At 37.2% G+C, this 18,327-nt stretch overlaps 2 protein-coding genes across 2 annotated transcripts; one reads left to right on the top strand and one right to left on the bottom strand.

The window, feature by feature from the left end:
* Nucleotides 1-287: 287 nt before the first annotated feature.
* LOC131646102 (UDP-glycosyltransferase 73C4-like) lies at nucleotides 288-1,851 on the bottom strand. Its single transcript, XM_058916255.1, has one exon. The coding sequence runs from the start codon at nucleotides 1,840-1,842 to the stop codon at nucleotides 337-339; it is 1,506 nt and encodes a 501-aa protein (XP_058772238.1). The 5' UTR covers nucleotides 1,843-1,851; the 3' UTR covers nucleotides 288-336.
* Nucleotides 1,852-2,975: 1,124 nt separating this feature from the next.
* On the top strand, nucleotides 2,976-3,966 carry LOC131648918 (uncharacterized). The gene is made up of 3 exons (XM_058918649.1): nucleotides 2,976-3,164; nucleotides 3,208-3,353; nucleotides 3,447-3,966. Exons 1-3 carry the CDS (start codon nucleotides 2,976-2,978, stop codon nucleotides 3,964-3,966), a joined length of 855 nt encoding a protein of 284 aa, XP_058774632.1.
* Nucleotides 3,967-18,327: the final 14,361 nt, after the last annotated feature.

Here is an 18,327-nt window from a genome sequence, read left to right as displayed (position 1 = left end):
GAATAAACCTTGTGACCGAGCACAATTCCTTCCGTAACCATAAACCATGTCTCAAGTAATACAACACATAAATTCTTGTTCATCAGTCACCATTTTCATAAAAAATCACAACCCAATTTTTATCAAAAATAAAATAAAAAGAAACTAACATAAAAATTTTAAACAAAACAAACAACAATTTATTATAATCCATAGATACCCAAGTTCCCATTTGTAAAAAAAACAAAAAACACATGCAATAAATAAAAGTATATAATAATATAAAGAAAAACAAAACAGCACTCAAATGTGTTATACAACACATGCATGCATTTGGAACTAGCACTAAACTTGAATTTAAACATTTGATTTGAAATGCATCATATCTTCAATTAACTTCAACATGTTGAGATAAGAAGATCCACCTTCTTCAATTGCTTTCCTTCCCATATCAGCATACTTCTTAGCTCTTTCTCTCCTCTCAATTTTCCCTTCACCTTCCCCCATCACCATCTCTACAGCCTCTCTAACCTTTCCCCTCCTCACTTGAACACCATCACCAAACTCATCTTCATCTCCAAAGTTCACAGCATTTTCAACTCCCAACCTCACACCAGTCTCAATAACTTGTACAACCAACTTCTCATTATAAAACTGATCAGAAAACATAGGAAATGTCACCAAAGGTACTCCAGCACAAATAGCCTCCAATGTTGAATTCCATCCACAATGTGTCAAAAAGGCTCCTATTGATCTATGTGACAATATCAAAACCTGTGGTACCCAACCTCTAACCAAAATTCCTCTCCCTTTCACCTTCTCTTCAAATCCATCTTCTAATAGCCACTTTTCCACTTCATCCCATCTATATGATTTTCTCACCACCCAAATGAATGGTCTATTTGTAGCTTCTAACCCTAAACCAATTTCTATCCATTGTTTAGGCGTTACGCGATTAAGACTACCGAGACAAACATAAATCACTGATTCATTAGGCCATGAATCAAGCCAATTCACATATTCAGTTGCATCAATTGTTAAACTTTTACCACCTCTTTGAGATTTTTCAATATCATCTTTATTCGATAACGAAACAGGACCAACACACCATACCTTACGTCCGGTAACTCTTTGATACTCTTCGACGTAACCATCTTCCAGCTCTTCAAAACTATTCACCACTATCCCATATGCTTCATCTTCTGAATCATGTATTCTTTGACGCAAACGATTCAACAACTCGTTTGGACCGGGCCTGAATATCATAGGAAGCTGAGATTTTTTCATTGTGATTTTATGTGGCAATCCAGGGATAACAAATTGATCTGAATAATTGAGATTTTCAGAAACCCTGGAAGTACGAATACTGTAATTGCAAAAGAGATTCAAGCAGTTAGTACCATCAAATATTATTCTTGGAATTTTGAACTTGATAGCTGTATCAGCTAGAGATGGAATATGCTTATCAGCTATTAAGCAACTTGGAAATGGTTCTAGCTTTTCAAAAAGCTCTTCTATTGGCTTCTGCAAAAGACTTACGGCTATTAAGAAATTTCCTTTGAGATCCATTGAAGGAAGTGTTTCTAGGGTTTCACATCCCATTGGAATTCCAGCTTCTTCATTTGGAAATTTCACTTCTAGAAGTTGGATTGGTGAACCTAATTCAATCTCTCTATTGATGTTTGATTTGAATTGAATTGCATTGAGGGGTGTGGTGATTATGGTTACCTTCACTTTATGCCTAGCCAATAACTTGGCCATGTCAACCATAGGAAGAATGTGACCTGGTGCTAGGAAAGGGATGCATACAATGTGGAGGTTGCTAAGTGATGATGTTGAATCCATTGCAAGTTTTTGTGTCATTTTAGGCTGCAAAATTTTCAATTTCTGATTTGAATGATTCATGCTTTGATTAATATATACACCTGAGGAGTTTAGAATTGTAATATTATTTTATTTGATATAAATTTATTTTTTAATATGAAAGGAATAATGAATATAGAAAAAAGAATTTCTATTTTGTTACTAAAACTTAATATCATATACATCGAATTCTGTAACAAAAATTTATACATTGAATTCAGAATAAAAAAATTTGAAACTATACATGAACTTTATAAGCTAGAATCTTTACCATTAAATTTCATGTCATTGACAACTCAGATTGGTGAGATAAGATTGTAATCAATTCTTCATTTAGAGGATAGGTTGATAGAAAATGCTAGAATCTTGTAGTTGCCTATTTTCTTTTGTTTCTTTTGACCGCAATACATACATATATATATATATATATATATATATATATATATATATATATATATATATATATATATATATATATATATATATATATATATATATATATATATATATATATATATATATATATATATATATATATATATATATATATATATATATATATATATAAATATAAAAGAGAAAAAAAGATTAACCAAACAATAATAGAGACCAAAGTCAATAGGTTCAAGTGGTGCAAAGAAAATAAAAAGAGTCAATAGATAAGATCAAGGGACAAGGGGTGCCATTGTGCCAAGATAACAAAAGAGAAAAATCAAACTAAATCACAAAAATAAATACAAAAACCACCGAAGGCTTGCTGCTAGGAAACTTTTGAAAAGAAAGCAATTTCCAGAAAAAACACTCACTCTATATAGTATGAAGCATCATCCAACTAAAGAACATCAGACCCACAATTCACAAACCTGAGAAGCCGCAACAACACTGAAACCACTGAACACTATTTTTGTGATTGTTCAAACTATACTTATTCTAGGATTTTGTACTTTTTATATTACAAATATTTCACAATGGAATGTAATGAATTTGAATTCATAATTCTAAAATTAATTTGAATTCATAATTCTAAAATTAATCTCTTAAATAAATATTAACTATTAAGTTTATATTTTTATAATTCTTTTTTATTCTTATTCGAAGACGAAATGATAAATATTATTTAAATTTATACAAAAATGAAAGATATTAGATTTGAAACTAGATTTTTGAAGTCGGATTTCGATAGGCCGGACTTTGATGGGCTCTCTTTAAAGGAGATTAATCACATGGACAAAGCTTCCCTTGAAGCAATTTTTTTCGGAGGAAGAGATCAAAGAAGCGGTTTGGATGTGTCATGGATATATCTAAAAATCCGGGCCGGATGGGTATTCTTTTCTTTTAATTAAGAAGTGTTGGTGTTTTTTGAAGGATGATTTTGTGAGATGTATTCAAGGATTTCATTCCGGGGCTGTTTTATCTAAATCTTTTATTTCCTCTTTTTTGACTCTTGTTCCGAAATCGTCAAATCCGTTGGGTTTGGATGACTATAGGCCTATATGTCTTGTAGGATGTGTGTATAAAGTGATTTCTAAACTCTTGGCGGCTAGACTTAAGACGGTTTTGAACTCGATCATCTCTAATAGTTAAAGCGCTTTCGTTTCTGATAGGCAATTACTTGACGGGGTTTTGGTGGCTAACGAATTGGTGGATTTTGCAAAAAAGGAGGATAGAGGTTGTTTGCTTTTCAAAGTAGACTTTGAAAAAGCTTATGGCAAGGTGAGTTGGAATTTCCTTAGATTTTTGTTAAGGAAGATGGGTTTCGGCGAGGATTGGTTAAGGTGGATGGAAGCATTGATTTTCTCTAGTAAGATGTCCGTTATAGTTAATGGTAGTCCCACTAAAGAATTTATAGTTGAAAGAGGTTTGAGACAAGGAGACCCTATTTCTCCTTTTCTTTTCTTGATAGTGGGAGAAGGTTTAAGGTGTATGGTGAGTATATCGGTGGTTAATGGAGATTATGAGGGTTTCAAATTCAACGGCAATTGTTTTGTGGATATCCTCAATTTGCGGATGACACTTTATTTGTGGGTAATGGTAGTTGGAATCATATTTCGGCTATTAAAGCGGTGTCGAGCGGTTTCGAGATTGTCTCGGGATTGGGTATCAATTTTCACAAAAGTAAGCTAATTGGCATTAACTTGAGTCCCCGGTTTTTGGAGGTGGCTTCTACTTTCTTTTCTTGTAGGACGGAGGAGAATAAATTCATTTTTCTTGGCATTTCCGTTGGATATGAAACTAATTCTGTCTCCATGTGGTCGGGTTTGGTGGATAAATTGAAGAAGAGGCTTTCTTGTTGGAATAACCGCATGCTTAGTTTTGGAGAGAGACTAACGCTCTTGAAATCGGTTTTGTCTAGTTTATCGATTTTTTCCTCTCTTTTAATAAGGCTCCTACAAAAATTGTCAAAGACATAACTAGTATTTAAAGCAATTTCCTTTGGGGTGGTTAGGTGGACAAGAGGAAATTTCATTGGGTGAGTTGGAAGACGGTGTGCCTCCCGAATGAGAAGGGGGGCCTTGGGTTTAGAAGAATCAATGATTTTAATGTCTCCCTCCTTAATAAGTGGAGATGGAGAATTTTTGTGGAATCTAAAGCTCTATGGTACGAAGTTTTAAAGGCCCGTTACTGTTTACCCAGAAATATGGTAAACAATCGCTAGTTTCCTTTTTAAAGGTTGCTTTTGCGGAATCAACTAGAATATTCTAGGACTAATTGCTTTTCTTTGTTGTTTGTATGATTTCAACTTGTGTTAAATGCAGTAATAAAGTAACATAAATGAACGCACTGAAAGTAACAAATAATTGCACTAAATAGAGACTATAAATTGTAGTAAATGCAGTAAATTAGTACTGAAAGTAATGCATAAAACGATGATTGCATAAACTTAAATTGGTGCGCATACATACATTCCAAAGTTACACTCATTACTCATTTTGCACAGAGATTTGAGTTTACTTGTGTTCTGTAGAAAATGCGGACCCTAAACTATTCATCTAAAACTTGCTTAAATAGTGAAAATAGAATAACTACTACTAACGGTCGACTAATTACTAGCTAACACGTGTCCTCGACATGCAGCATCTTCGTCTGTGAGACTTCCACGCGTCTCTTGGAAACTGCTGAAAACCGTCTGAAAACTGTCACCTTTTGGCTTCTGGTGTCTTCCGACTTCAACTCTATACTTGGCAAAACCCCTATGTTTTTTACCTTTAGTCGAATGACCATGGTATCTACACATTTTTTAGTCGAGATGACCATGGCAATTATGGCCTTTTTAGTCGAACAGTCATTACTAAAAAACTTCTTAGTCAAAATGTTTTGACTTATAATGTTTAATAATCTCATATATTTTTGATATTACTTTCCATTATTAGCAAGTCGAAATCTTAGGGTAACAAATTGCCCCCCGAGCGACTTCTTTCGAGTGATTTTACAAAAAGGAAAAAGATGGGGTTTTGTCTTCTTTGAGATTTCGACTTTCCTAACCTCTTCAGCGCCATGATTATATCACGAATTCCTAGGCACTAATTATTGCCTAAATACTAGGTAGTGGGCTATTAACTACTCCCCACTTTCTTGTGACAGTTTCCAAGGCATTTGACATGACCTTTGATTCACTAACTTCCTTCTTCACGTTTTCTTTCACTGACGTCATTACACATATCCACTATATATAGTCTTCCCTCTTCTCTATTTCCTTTCTTCACATTTTCTGTCCTTCAAAAACGCTTCTTTCCCGAAACTTCAAGCATTTCTGTTTCTGTTCTTTCTCTCAAAACTCAACAATGGCCGCAACCACCACCAACAACACCGTTTACGACACGAGTTCTAACCCTTTAGTGGCTATCATTTCTCGTGAAGAAGAAGAAAAGGGTTAGACTTTGTCCCTCAACCGAACGTCACAGAAGCTAAAGCCATTATTTGGCAAAATCAAATGTTGATTCCTTTCCAGATCACTAATAAGTTAATGGCTTTCTCAGGTCCTCTTCCAGATCTTCGTTCTCACTCAAGTAAGGTGATAAGTTTCTTCCCTTCGTTCAAAACTACTATGCCAGTAGCATTTGAGAACCAACGCCCTCTCGATCTGAAATTCATGGATCCTTCAGTGAGAGTGTTTCGTTCGACTCCTCCTCCTGGCAACAAGGATTTTCTAGCTTGGCTAAACAAAGTTCAGGCGAAAAAACAACAAAGATGGGAAAAGTTGGGCATCTTCGACGCCATTCAGTTAACCAGAAGTGGTCATAGAGTTAATTCCTCTATGCTACTTGCTTCAATACTCTTCTGGGAAGGTTCGACAAACACTTTTCACTTTCCTTGTGGGATGATGACTCCCACTCTCTTCGACGTGGCTGCTATCACAGGACTTTCGCCTTTGGGTGAAGTCTTCGACCCAACTCTCCCGACAGAAATGAACTTCAATTTTGAAAATGCCACCATCACCAAGTATATGCAAGATCACCATGACAAGTCTACAGTCGAAGTCTCTAACGAGGAGCACATTGCTTTCCTTACTTACTGGCTTTCTTATTTTTTATTCTGTCCAGGATCTCTTCAAATAGCCAAAACCTACATACCTATGGCTATTCAAATTCATGAAGGTCGAAAGATTTCATTAGGTAAGCTTTTACTTGCCTATCTTTATCATAATCTAGGTTTAGCTTCCCTAAGAATAAAATGCCTCCATGAAACCCCCAAAACAATTGGCTCTGTCGGGCCCTTATTGGCTCTTACAACATTGGCTAAATGCCACCTTTGAATCACGTATTGGTTATACCATCTCTCCAGCCATTATGGAAGTCACACATGACCGAAGGGTCGAGGGTATCAAACTTGCTTTACAGACCCCTCAAGGTGAGTCGAATAGACCAAACCTTTTAAAATATGTGAAGCTATTTTCTGAGTGTAAAACCTTTTTAGCATCTATGGCCTCTTTCTCTAGTCGATGCTTTGGGCCAAATTGGTTTAGGGCCATTTTTCCTGGCAATACCCCAACTCTTCGAGCTCAACTGAATGCCATATGGGCTGCTTTTTTGAGTCCAACACTTCTGTCACATCGCATTGAGTCGACTGGTAAGTGTTATAGATTTTTGAGCTACCAACCCAATTTGGTCTCTCGACAATTTGGCTTAAGCCAAATGTTACGAAAGAGCTTGTACACCCATGAGGCTGACATCTGCTGGTCTGGTCGACCATTCAGTTCTCACAACCATGTTGACTGTTTAAAATTTCACAACAAACAATATTTAGAACTTCCCACCTTCACTTTCCAAAATTCTTACTTCACTATCAAAGAGTTCGATGACTGGGGGTCTGCTTATTACAATTTGTACGACGAAGATTTTTTCATCAAGAAGTTAAACACTGCCTTCGACAAGCTAGAGGATCAACTATGCATAAGTAAGCATTTCATCTTTCAATTTAATTTTTATTAAATACCCACAATGTCCTAACTTGTTTCTTCAGATCTTTCAGGCAATGATCCAGGTAATCAAGTCGAAGAGCTTGTTGCCAAACAGGATCGAAAACGTCCCAACACATCGAACTCCACCACCACCAAAAGAACCAAAGTTGTAAGAAAGGTATTATTCGACCTTTACCTCTTTAATCAATATATAAATTTTTTAACATATTAATCAATTTATTTTTCTTTAGTTGGTAGTAAATGATGATTCGGAAGAAAAGACAACCTCTTCTCCAGATCAAGGTGGTGAAATCTTCTCACGACCTCCCCTTCCGACCCCAGCCAAGAAGCAAAAAATCATAAAAAAGATTCCTAAGGTTGTTGTTCAAACACAGCCAAAGCCAACCTCATCTCAAATTCCTCCTGAGGTAATTTTAATATTGACTTCTGATACACCTCTTATCTATTATCAATTATCATGTTCTAATATGTCTTTTCTCAGCAATCTGCACCGACTGTCACTCTTACTCAAGAAAAAATTGTCGAAGCTGTTCCTGAATCTTCTGGCCTTCCTAGTCCTCAAAGGACTGATGCTTTTGGAAATACTACTGATTCGACTAATACTCCTAGTCGAACTGGCCCAAATGCAACCAAGATTCCTCCCCCAAATCCTACCACAGACAAAGCTCACCTTGTGGCTGAAAATATTGAAGCTGCTGATCTCGCTTCTCATCCTGAAACCAACATTGTTGTTTCTCAATCAAAACAACATGTCCTTGTTGAGGACAATAATTCCAACAGTTCCCTTAGTCAAGAAGAGATTCTGAACTTGAAGAAAACAAATCCTTTAGAAGCTCTGATTCGACTTCGAAAACTTAGGGCAAATTCTCCTGATAACACTGTTCAATCAGCTGATCCCAACGATGAAATCGATGCCTCTCTTGTCAGCGCTATCTGCCAACTTCGAGCTCATTTGAATGAACCTGAATTCCTTACTGTCCTTGAAGAATCTGATCATCTTGGTGGAGAAATTCGAAAACTATTGGATTTACTTGTTAAGGCTTCTCTCCCAACTGTGGTTACTCAATTCTTTTTTGATTTTGAAGCATACTTCGACCAGCTCTGGAGGGACCTTATCACTAAGAAGAACATTGATCATCAAGCGAAGAATAAAGAGCTTGAGATGAACAGGGAGTGGGATTTCAGTGCAGCCTCGACCAAAAGAGTCGAAGAGCTTCAGGAAAAAGCTCAACAGTTTTCTGACAAAGAGAAGAAAATTGACACCAAGATTGCTGATTATAAGGCCCAAATTGATGAACTTAACAAGAAAATCCAGGCTCTTGAACAAGAGAAAGTCGACTTGGCTCAGACTGAAGGGATTTCTTCTTCTGAAGATATTAGCCAAGAAATCTTGAAAGGCCTTAGCCATGGTGAAAAAGCTCTCAAACTGAAAAGCAACATCCGAGTACTCAAACAAGGGCTAGCTCGACTTGATTTTAAGGTTGACTTTGATTCAGCCAAACTGGCTTATTTCAGGAATAACTTTCCTTCTTTGTAATTTTCTGTTTTCGTCTCAGACCATTTACCTGCTTTGTAATGACTATTTTGTAATGACTGGCCATGTTTTTGGCCATTTTAATCTAATATTTTGGTTTTTATTCTATTATGCGAATTTCTTGAAGTGTAGGTTTATATTTTTTCAAATATTTACCATTTATCCTCAAGATTCGACCGTCTGAATTCAATTCTTCGACCTCGTATGCGTTATTTGAAAATACTTGCAAAATTTTAAATGGTCCTTCCCAACTTGGGGACCATTTACCCAGCAATTTATTCCTTTGATCCATGGGTAGAATAACCTTCCATACATAGTCATTTACCATGAAGGTTTTCTCTTTTACTTTATTGTTATAAGCTTTCGCCACCTTTTGCTTTTGTTTAATCAATCTATCCAACACTATCAATCTTTCTTCATCTAACTCCACTAATTCGTCCAACATCAGACTCCAATACTCATCTATCGAAAGATCATTTTGTCGTTGAATTCTAGCCGACTGTAGATGAATTTCTGCAGGCAATACAGCGTCATGCCCAAAAGTTAAACGAAATGGAGTAGTATTTATTGCTTCTTTTGGTGAAGTTCAACAGGCCCAAAGGATTTGGTCGAGTGTCTGATGGTAGTTTTTTGGCTTCTTCCCCACATGCTTTTTTATCAAGTTTATAATAACCTTATTGGCTGCTTCAACTTGACCATTAGCTCGAGCATAATAAGGGGTTGATGTTAACAGTTTAAATCCTGTCTCTGCTGCAAAATCTTGCATCTTTCGACCAATAAATACTGATCCTTGATCAGTAGTAATGGTTTCTGGAATCCCATATTTGTAAATAATATGTTTCTGTATGAAATTAATCACTGCTTCTTGATCAACATTAACCAATGGAATTTCTTCTATCCACTTAGTAAAATAATTTATTCCTACTAAGATGAACTTTTGTTGTTTAGACGAAGCAGGTCTAATTTCTCCTATTAAATCCAAAGCCCATCCTCGAAAAGGCCAGGGTTTAATTATGGTATGCAACTCACTAGCTAGAACATGTTGAATACCTGAAAATTTCTGACACTCTTGACATCCTTTTGCGTATTCAATACAATCCTTCAACATTGTTGTCCAATAAAATCCTTGTCTGAACAATAACCACCTCATTTTATAGCCTGACTGATGGGCTCCGCAAGCACCACTATGAACCTCTGATACTGCCAGGTAAGCTTCGGCTTCACTTAAACATTTTAACAATACACATTCAGCCGTTTTCTTGTATAATTCATTTCCCAATATCACATAATTTAAAGCTCTATACTTAATCTTTCGATCAGTTCTTCCGACTGGATTATTTAGGTATTGGACTAATGGACTTCTCCAATCAGAATCTGCCATATTGTCGATGGCAAAAATTTCCACAATATTCAAATTCATACCATTTTCACCATTTTCATTAATTCTGTCTTCTACACCCCCCCCCCCAAGTTTTGGTATCGACAATTGGCCTGTCTTATCCAACACTTCATGGGTTTCCTTCTCTTTGACTTCGACCAACTCTTCCAATTTACCTTTAGAGACTTTATAGCCTGAAGCAATTTGTGCCAATTCATTTGCTACAAAATTTTCAGCCCTTGGCACATGCATGATCTCGACATACTCAAATTTCTCTAACAAGCGCACAACCATAGCATAATAAACTATTAAATTTTCTTTGATGCACTTATACTCTTTTTTAATTTATCGAATAACAAGCTCAGATTCGCCTCGGATTTTGACTCGCATTGCCCCCAAGTCTACTAAAGCTTTTAATCCAGTTATCAAAGCTTCGTATTCAACTTCATTATTGGAACACGCGCCGTTTATTCTATAGTGGAATTTAGTCGGAAGTCCTTGAGGAGAAATAATTAAAACTCCTATTCCTGATCCATTTTTATGACTGGAACCATCAAAAAACAACTTCCAATTCAATTGATCGACCATATTTTGTGATAACTCGACTAGCCCATGTTCGACTATAAAGTCGGCCACGATTTGTCCTTTCATAGCTTTTAAAGGAACATATGTTAAAGAAAATTCAGTTAATTCCAAAGCCCACTTACCAATTCGACTATGCAAAATTGGTTTAGACAACATATGCTTGATAATATCATAATGAGACGACACATACACATCAACAGGCTTTATATATTGCTTAAGTTTATTACATGAAAAGTACAAACATAAACATAATTTTTCAATATCATTGTATCTAGTCTCTACATCTACTAAGGTTCGACTTAGATAATATATGGCTCTTTCGACGCTATTATCATCTTCTTGGGCTAACATACCCCCAATTGTCGAACCAGACGCAGCTATATACAACTTCATACTCTTCGTCCTATTTGGGGGTAACAAAATAGGAGGCTTGGTTAAATATGCCTTTATTTGGTCGAATGCGTGTTGATGTTCTTGCTCCCATTTGAATTGATCTTGATTCTTGAGCTTCACTAGCGGTGAAAATATCTTTGTTTTACCACTTAGATTTGAAATAAATCTCCTCAAGAAATTAATCTTCCCCAACAGCGAATGGAGTTGTTTCTTCGTCTCTGGCGCTTTTAGCTCCAAGATTGCTTTCGTCTTATTCTGGTTTATCTCAATACCTTTCTTGTGAACCATGAAACCTAAGAAATCCCCTGCATGTACACCAAAAGCACACTTTAAAGGATTCATCTTTAAACCATATTTCCTCATTCTTTCAAAGGACTGTCAAAGATGGTCTAAATGACCATTCTCTGAGTTAGATTTTACCACAATATCATCGATATAAACTTGCATAAATTTGTCAATAAAATCATGAAACATAGAATTCATAGCCCTTTGGTACGTTGCCCCAGCATTTTTTAAACCAAAAGGAATCACAACCCATTCATAAGTACCTAAAGCACCTGGGCATCTAAACGCCGTCTTAGGCATATCCTCTTCAGCTATAAAAATTTGATTATAGCCTGAATAGCCATCTAACAAACTGAGATATTCAAATCCTACTACAGAGTCGACTAACATCTCAGCTACAGGCATGGGATATTCGTCCTTAGGAGTAGCACTATTTAAATCTCTGAAATCTATGCATACACGAAGGGTACCATTTTTCTTTATTACAGGCACTATGTTAGCTAACCACTCGACATACCTTGCAGTTCGAATGAACTTGCTTTTCAGCAACCTTTCGATTTCCACTTTAATTTTTTCCATAACCTCTGGTGCAAATCTTCTAGGCAGCTGTTTGATAGGTTTCTTTCCTGGGTTCAAAGGCAATTGATGTTCTACCACACTTCGACTTAAACCAGGAATTTCATTGTAATCCCATGCAAAACAATCTTTATATTGTTTCAAGAGTCGAACCAACTTGGTTTTTAGATCATTTCCAATCTTCACGCTCACATACGTAGGTCTTTTAGTGTCTCCATCACCCAAGTCAATTTCTTCAAGAGGATCTTGGGCTTGCATTCTTTTTACTGACCCTTACGGATCCATTTCAAAACCCAAGGGTTCGTCATCATATATCCCATCAAATCTTTCGCCTTGGTGATCGACCACTTGACTATTTTCATTTTTCACAATCATGGCTTCAACAGCCATACTTTCTTCCAATTCGGCTTCTAAAGCCGTTTTTATTTTAATTTCGGCCAAATAAGCCGTTATTCGAGCCAGGTACTCTGACTCAGTGGTCATCATCCTTGACTATGGTCCCGTACTCAGGAGGACCTTCTTGATTCAATGGTTCATTGGGATCTTCTTTATTCCAAATGAAACCATAATTTGGGTCTACGTTCAAATACTTAGACACACTTTCATCAGAAGAATACACCTCTTCTGCTTTGTAGCATGGGGCTACATTTGCTAGATGTTGGTCGAAATGTTTTCGACCATTCTCAGTTTTATAATAACTCTGATCAGCTTCCACATTCTCAACTATACCATCTGGCCTCCAAATGGCCACACGCTGATGCAAAGTAGAGGGAACTGCCCCTATGCCATGTATCCATTCTCGACCCAGTAGTAACTTAAAGTTGGCTTGGGATGCAATTACCATAAAAATGGTTGGCCTGGTAGTCGAACCTACATCCAATTTCACCTGAATTACTCCAAGTATTCCACTAGTCTTACCTTCATAATTAGACAGCACCATATTATGAGGCCTTAAATCTTTGTCAGATTTCCCTACTTTTTGAAGTGAGGAATAAGGCATTAAATTCACAGCAGCCCCACCATCAACAAACACTTTATTTATTGGGACACCATCTATCTTTGCCCTTATGAATAAAGGTTTCAAATGATACATCATTCCTCGACCTGGCTTCTCAAACACAGCCCTTTGATCTTCCACTACTCCTTTTCCCATTACATAATAGCAAACAGGTGTTTCTTCCACATTTTCGTCTGGAAGAAAATCATCTTCATTCTCTGACACTTCAGATATTCTGTCAAACTCTGCTGGGAGCACTGACACAATTCCACAATCAATTAACAACTCATCTGACTCCACATCAAAGTTATCATCGACCTCTTCATCCGACAATGGGGAATACTCAGCTTCCTTCCCCGTACTGGGACTCGGAGTATCGTTATCGACCAACTCTTTGATGAGTTTCTTTCCCAAGATCATTCTTGCAGCAAGTCTCTCATTCGCCACTTTGGCCTGTTCTTCAGTCAATTTCCTATGAAAAGGCTTCGGCTGGTAATGAGAAAAGCCTGCCTGCATCATCTTAGAACCTTCCTGCCCATTCTTATGGCTTCTCTAATAACGTCTCCATTGAGTTCTAGTCATGGGATTTTTGCCTTTATAGTTCGGAGATATGTAATCCTTCCTCTTCGACCCACTATCATTCCAGGAGCCTTCAGCATTTGTTCTGACTCCTTGAATCCGCCATTCTGGACGTTTACCTCCTCGGAAGTTAATAGGTTTCACCCACTTCTCTTCAGGTACATCTGTCTTAGGTCGAAAAGTATTTGGCTTCTCGAACAGCTTCCTGTAATTCTCATTCCTTCGACCACTGCTTTCTCCTGCATACATGAACTGACGATTCTTGCCTCGGCGAGGGTCGAATCTCGCTTTGCTTGCAGCATCAACATTAAAGACAGCATCACACCTTGGAGATAACCCAACTTGAGAATTGTTATTGTGGCATCTCTCAAGGAATTTCAGAAGGCTCTCTTTTGGTTCAGGATAGACCATGCTCAAGACTTTTCCATCAGTAGCAACATCTTTCTTTTCACCGAAACCATCAGTAGTATCGACCATCATCACATCAGCAAGCTCAGTATAGTGGGCTTCTCCGACCAGCAAGGGATCAGCATCGACTTGCATTGATGGCTTTGGTTTTTCGCCAAACTGTAGCCTTCCTTCTTTCAAAGCTTTTTGCACCAAATCCATGAAAAGGACACATTGAGATGTCTTATGACCCAAGAAATTATGAAATTTACAAAATCCTCTCTTTTTCTTTTGTTCAAGAGGAGGATTTTTAAGTCCTGGGGGTACTATGATTTTCCCATCAGTTACTAATAAATCAAATATTTCATCACATTTTGTTATATCAAACGTATATGTTTTATTAGCAAACTTTTCATTCTTGCTTTCGACCAGATTTTTATCTTTTGAGGGCTTAAGTAATTTACAAATATATGGCGGTCCTGGCTTTAACTCAGCCACATTAACCTCACCTTCCTCGTATTAACTATCACTATCAGAGTCGAACTCATTGGTAGTAACATAAGCTACCTTTTGTTTCTTATGATATTTACTAACCCTGGCTTTTTCAACCTTTAACCTTTCGACTTAACACACCCTGTCTGCCAGTTGTGCCATATCCCTTAAATGTTGGGTATCTAATTTCTTCCTTATGGAATAATCTAACCCACCCGCAGCCATTTCGACTAACTCATGCTCAGGGATTTTTGTGAAACACCTAGATTTCAGAAACCTAAAACGGTTTAGATAATCATCGATTGCTTCTGTACCCTTTCGCCTCACTCCGGCTAATTCTTTCAAACTAATCTTCGACTGCCCCATATAAAACTGTTCATGAAACAATCGTTCTAACTAGTTCCACGAAAATAGAGATTGTGGAGGCAAGGTCGTAAACCAAGTAAAGGCATTCTTTGTTAAGGAACTTGGGAAATATTTCATTTTCAAATTCTCGTTGTTTGCTGATTCTCCGGCCTCTGTCTGAAACCTAGCAACATGTTCGACTGTTGATTCGCCAGTCTCACCAGCAAATTTAGTAAATTTTGGGATTTTCCAACCTCTAGGCAATTCTGTTTGCCTTACGTATTCTGATAATGGGGAAATAAAGTTAGGTCTATGTAACCCTACATTTATCCCATTTTGAACTAGGATTTGTTCGACTACATTTGAAATATTATTGTGTCCAACATTAACATCTTGTTGGACATTTCTAAGGACCTGATCAGCATCTTGATGCCTTTGTACCACTCTAGGGATATTTTTCTCGATCTGTTCCCTATTTCCCACGGTTTCGACTACCCTTACGTTCGACACTTGGGAAGTCGGACGGTTTGGCTGTGGGGGTGCCCCAAAGAAGTCTGCTATTCTGGCCATTTGTCCAGCCAATATCTCATAACTTTGGTTTGTGTTATTTATCATGGGAGTAAAAACAGTCCCTATTTGTTGTGTAAGGGCATTAACCATTTCATGGTTACTTTCGTCCATCTGTTGTCGGATTGAAAATATCTACGTAGTACTTAGAGATGGCAATGTTTGGTTTATATAACCTATGCCCATAGGTTGACCCCCTGGGTTTGATGATGTGCTTGTCGCCATCATACTATCGGAATATAATGAAGGGTTAGTATATAAGCCCTGCATCATCGACGTAGGCATTCCGAATTGAGGGTTAAAACCTGGCGGAGGTATTACTCCTTGAAACGGCGGTCTCACCGGGTTGAACGGTGACCGTACATTTGCTGGTGATGACCAAGGTTGCTGCTGTCGACCCACCGGTGTTTGTTGTCCTAATTGGGGACGCATTTAAAGCATTTTGTGACGCTGTTCCTGTCAGAACAACCCCTTGATTTCTAGAAGAGTCAGAATTATTGACATTAACTTTAGACATATTAGTTAATTGTCTACCACTACTTAATATCATACATAACTCTTAACAACTAAATACAAAACAAATAGCAATTGACGTGTCCCACTGGGCGTGCCAATTTGTTTACCCAGAAATATGGTAAACAATCGCTAGTTTCCTTTTTAAAGGTTGCTTTTGCGGAATCAACTAGAATATTCCAGGACTAATTGCTTTTCTTTGTTGTTTGTATGACTTCAACTTGTATTAAATGCAGTAATAAAGTAACATAAATGAACGCACTGAAAGCAACAAATAATTGCACTAAATAGAGACTATAAATTGTAGTAAATGCAGTAAATTAGTACTGAAAGTAATGCATAAAACGATGATTGCATAAACTTAAATTGGTGCGCATACATACATTCCAAAGTTGCACTCATTGCTAATTTTGCACAGAGATTTGAGTTTACTTGTGTTCTATAGAAAATGCGGACCCTAAACTATTCATCTAAAACTTGCTTAAATAGTGAAAATAGAATAACTACTACTAACGGTCGACTAATTACTAGCCAACACGTGTCCTCGACATGCAGCATCTTCGTCTATGAGACTTCCACATGTCTCTTGGAAACTGCTGAAAACCGTCTGAAAACTGTCACCTTTTGGCTTCTGGTGTCTTCCGACTTCAACTCTATACTTGGCAAAACCCCTAAGTTTTTTACCTTTAGTCGAATGACCATGGTATCTACACATTTTTTAGTCGAAATGACCATGGTAATTATGGCCTTTTTAGTCGAACAGTCATTACTAAAAGAACTTCTTAGTCAAACTGTTTTGACTTAGAATGTTTAATAATCTCATATATTTTTTATATTACTTACCATTATTAGCAAGCCGAAATCTTAGGGTAACAGTTACGGAGATATCAATTTGAAGGTGGTCGGAGCCGGGGATATTTTAAAAGGTGCATCTCGTGTGTCTTTTTGGTGGAGGAACATAATTAGTTTGAATAATTTTTTTCCACAATAGTAGAGTGATTATCGGTAATGGTTTCACTTCTTCTTGTTGGTTTTCTCGATGGTTAGGAGATTTTGAAATTAAAGATTTATTCCCTCTGTTATTTTCCTTATATTGACTAAAACACGTCGTCGTGGCATGTATGGGAGCTTGGCATGGAAATGATTGGTCTTGGGGGTGATTTCGGAGTGACTGTTCAGCACAGTAGTGCTGCTGCCGCTGAGGATCTGCTCTTGAGGGCGTTGCTGGCCCATGAGCAGCTGTCTGCCGCGACTACAGATCTGGTTCAGTGGCTTCCAAATGTCGAAGCGGGTTTTTCGGTGAGTTCTGTCTATGCTTTATCGAGCTTTTATCGCATTCCATACGGCCCGGATAATAAATACATTGATGCTTTGAGGTTGATTTGGAAGACGAAAGTTCCGTATAAGACAAAGGCTTTTGGTTGGAGATGTTTTAATAATAGGCTTCCTGTAACAGCTCGATTTTATCAGCATTTATTTTATTATATTATTTAATTTTATTTGGTGTGTTAATTATTTATTTAATTGTTATGTGATATAATAATTAATTTAATTAATTGACTTTGTGTATATTTGTGTTGGTTGGGTTTATTGGGCTAATTGAGTTATTATAAGATTATAATAATTAATTTGATTTCGTCAGTTGTGTACATATTATCGTAATAGAATTTTGTCCACCATTGACTGAATCCTTTTGTGACATAAAATGATGGTTGATATGCTATAAATTGAAATTCAGCAAAGTTTGCATGATAGCTTTGGTGTGTTGCAATGTTTCGGGCAGTCTAATCAGTCCCTACAACACATAATTCACGCTTTCGTTTGAAGAGAGATACAGGAATGAGTTGACACAACCTAAATTGTCGAGAGACAAAATTTGGTTGGTAAGATAATAAGCATACATAGCTCTTGCACTGGTAAGATTCTTGAAACCAGCTGTCTTGGGAGCAAAAACGCACACCATATATCTTCAATCTCTGCGTTGGCATCCTTAATAGCGTCTTCAAGTGAAGTAGTAAACCAAGAGGGGCCATGAGTTTGTTTGGCGAATGGAGCCATTTAAGGAGTAAAATTGTGTCGTTTGGAAAACATCAAAGTATGTTTGGTGAGAGAGGCTTGAAAGTTATCGCCTTCATCAGTTGGAGTTAGTTGAAGGAGCCTAATGCCTTCAATATTTCTGTCTTTTATCTCAGGGTCATTTTCATCAACATGTCCATGTGTTGGCAAAGAAGGTTCGAAGGTGGCATTTCACCACAACTGAAGAAGCCAGTAAGGTCCAGACAGAAGTAGGTTGGTGCCAGGTGTATAGTCCTTTAATTTTGCACTTGCAGACCATAGGCTTTCATATAAACTGGCTAACAAGAGTTCACTTAAACATATTTTTCGACCATTATGCAACTAATTGGCAAGGGTTAGAAATCTCTTTGCAACTTGCA

Source organism: Vicia villosa, linkage group LG2, assembly GCF_029867415.1.
Source record: "Vicia villosa cultivar HV-30 ecotype Madison, WI linkage group LG2, Vvil1.0, whole genome shotgun sequence".
Taxonomy (NCBI): Eukaryota; Viridiplantae; Streptophyta; class Magnoliopsida; order Fabales; family Fabaceae; genus Vicia; species Vicia villosa.
Note: the sequence above shows the minus strand (reverse complement) of the source record. Positions and strands in the feature narration are given on the sequence as shown.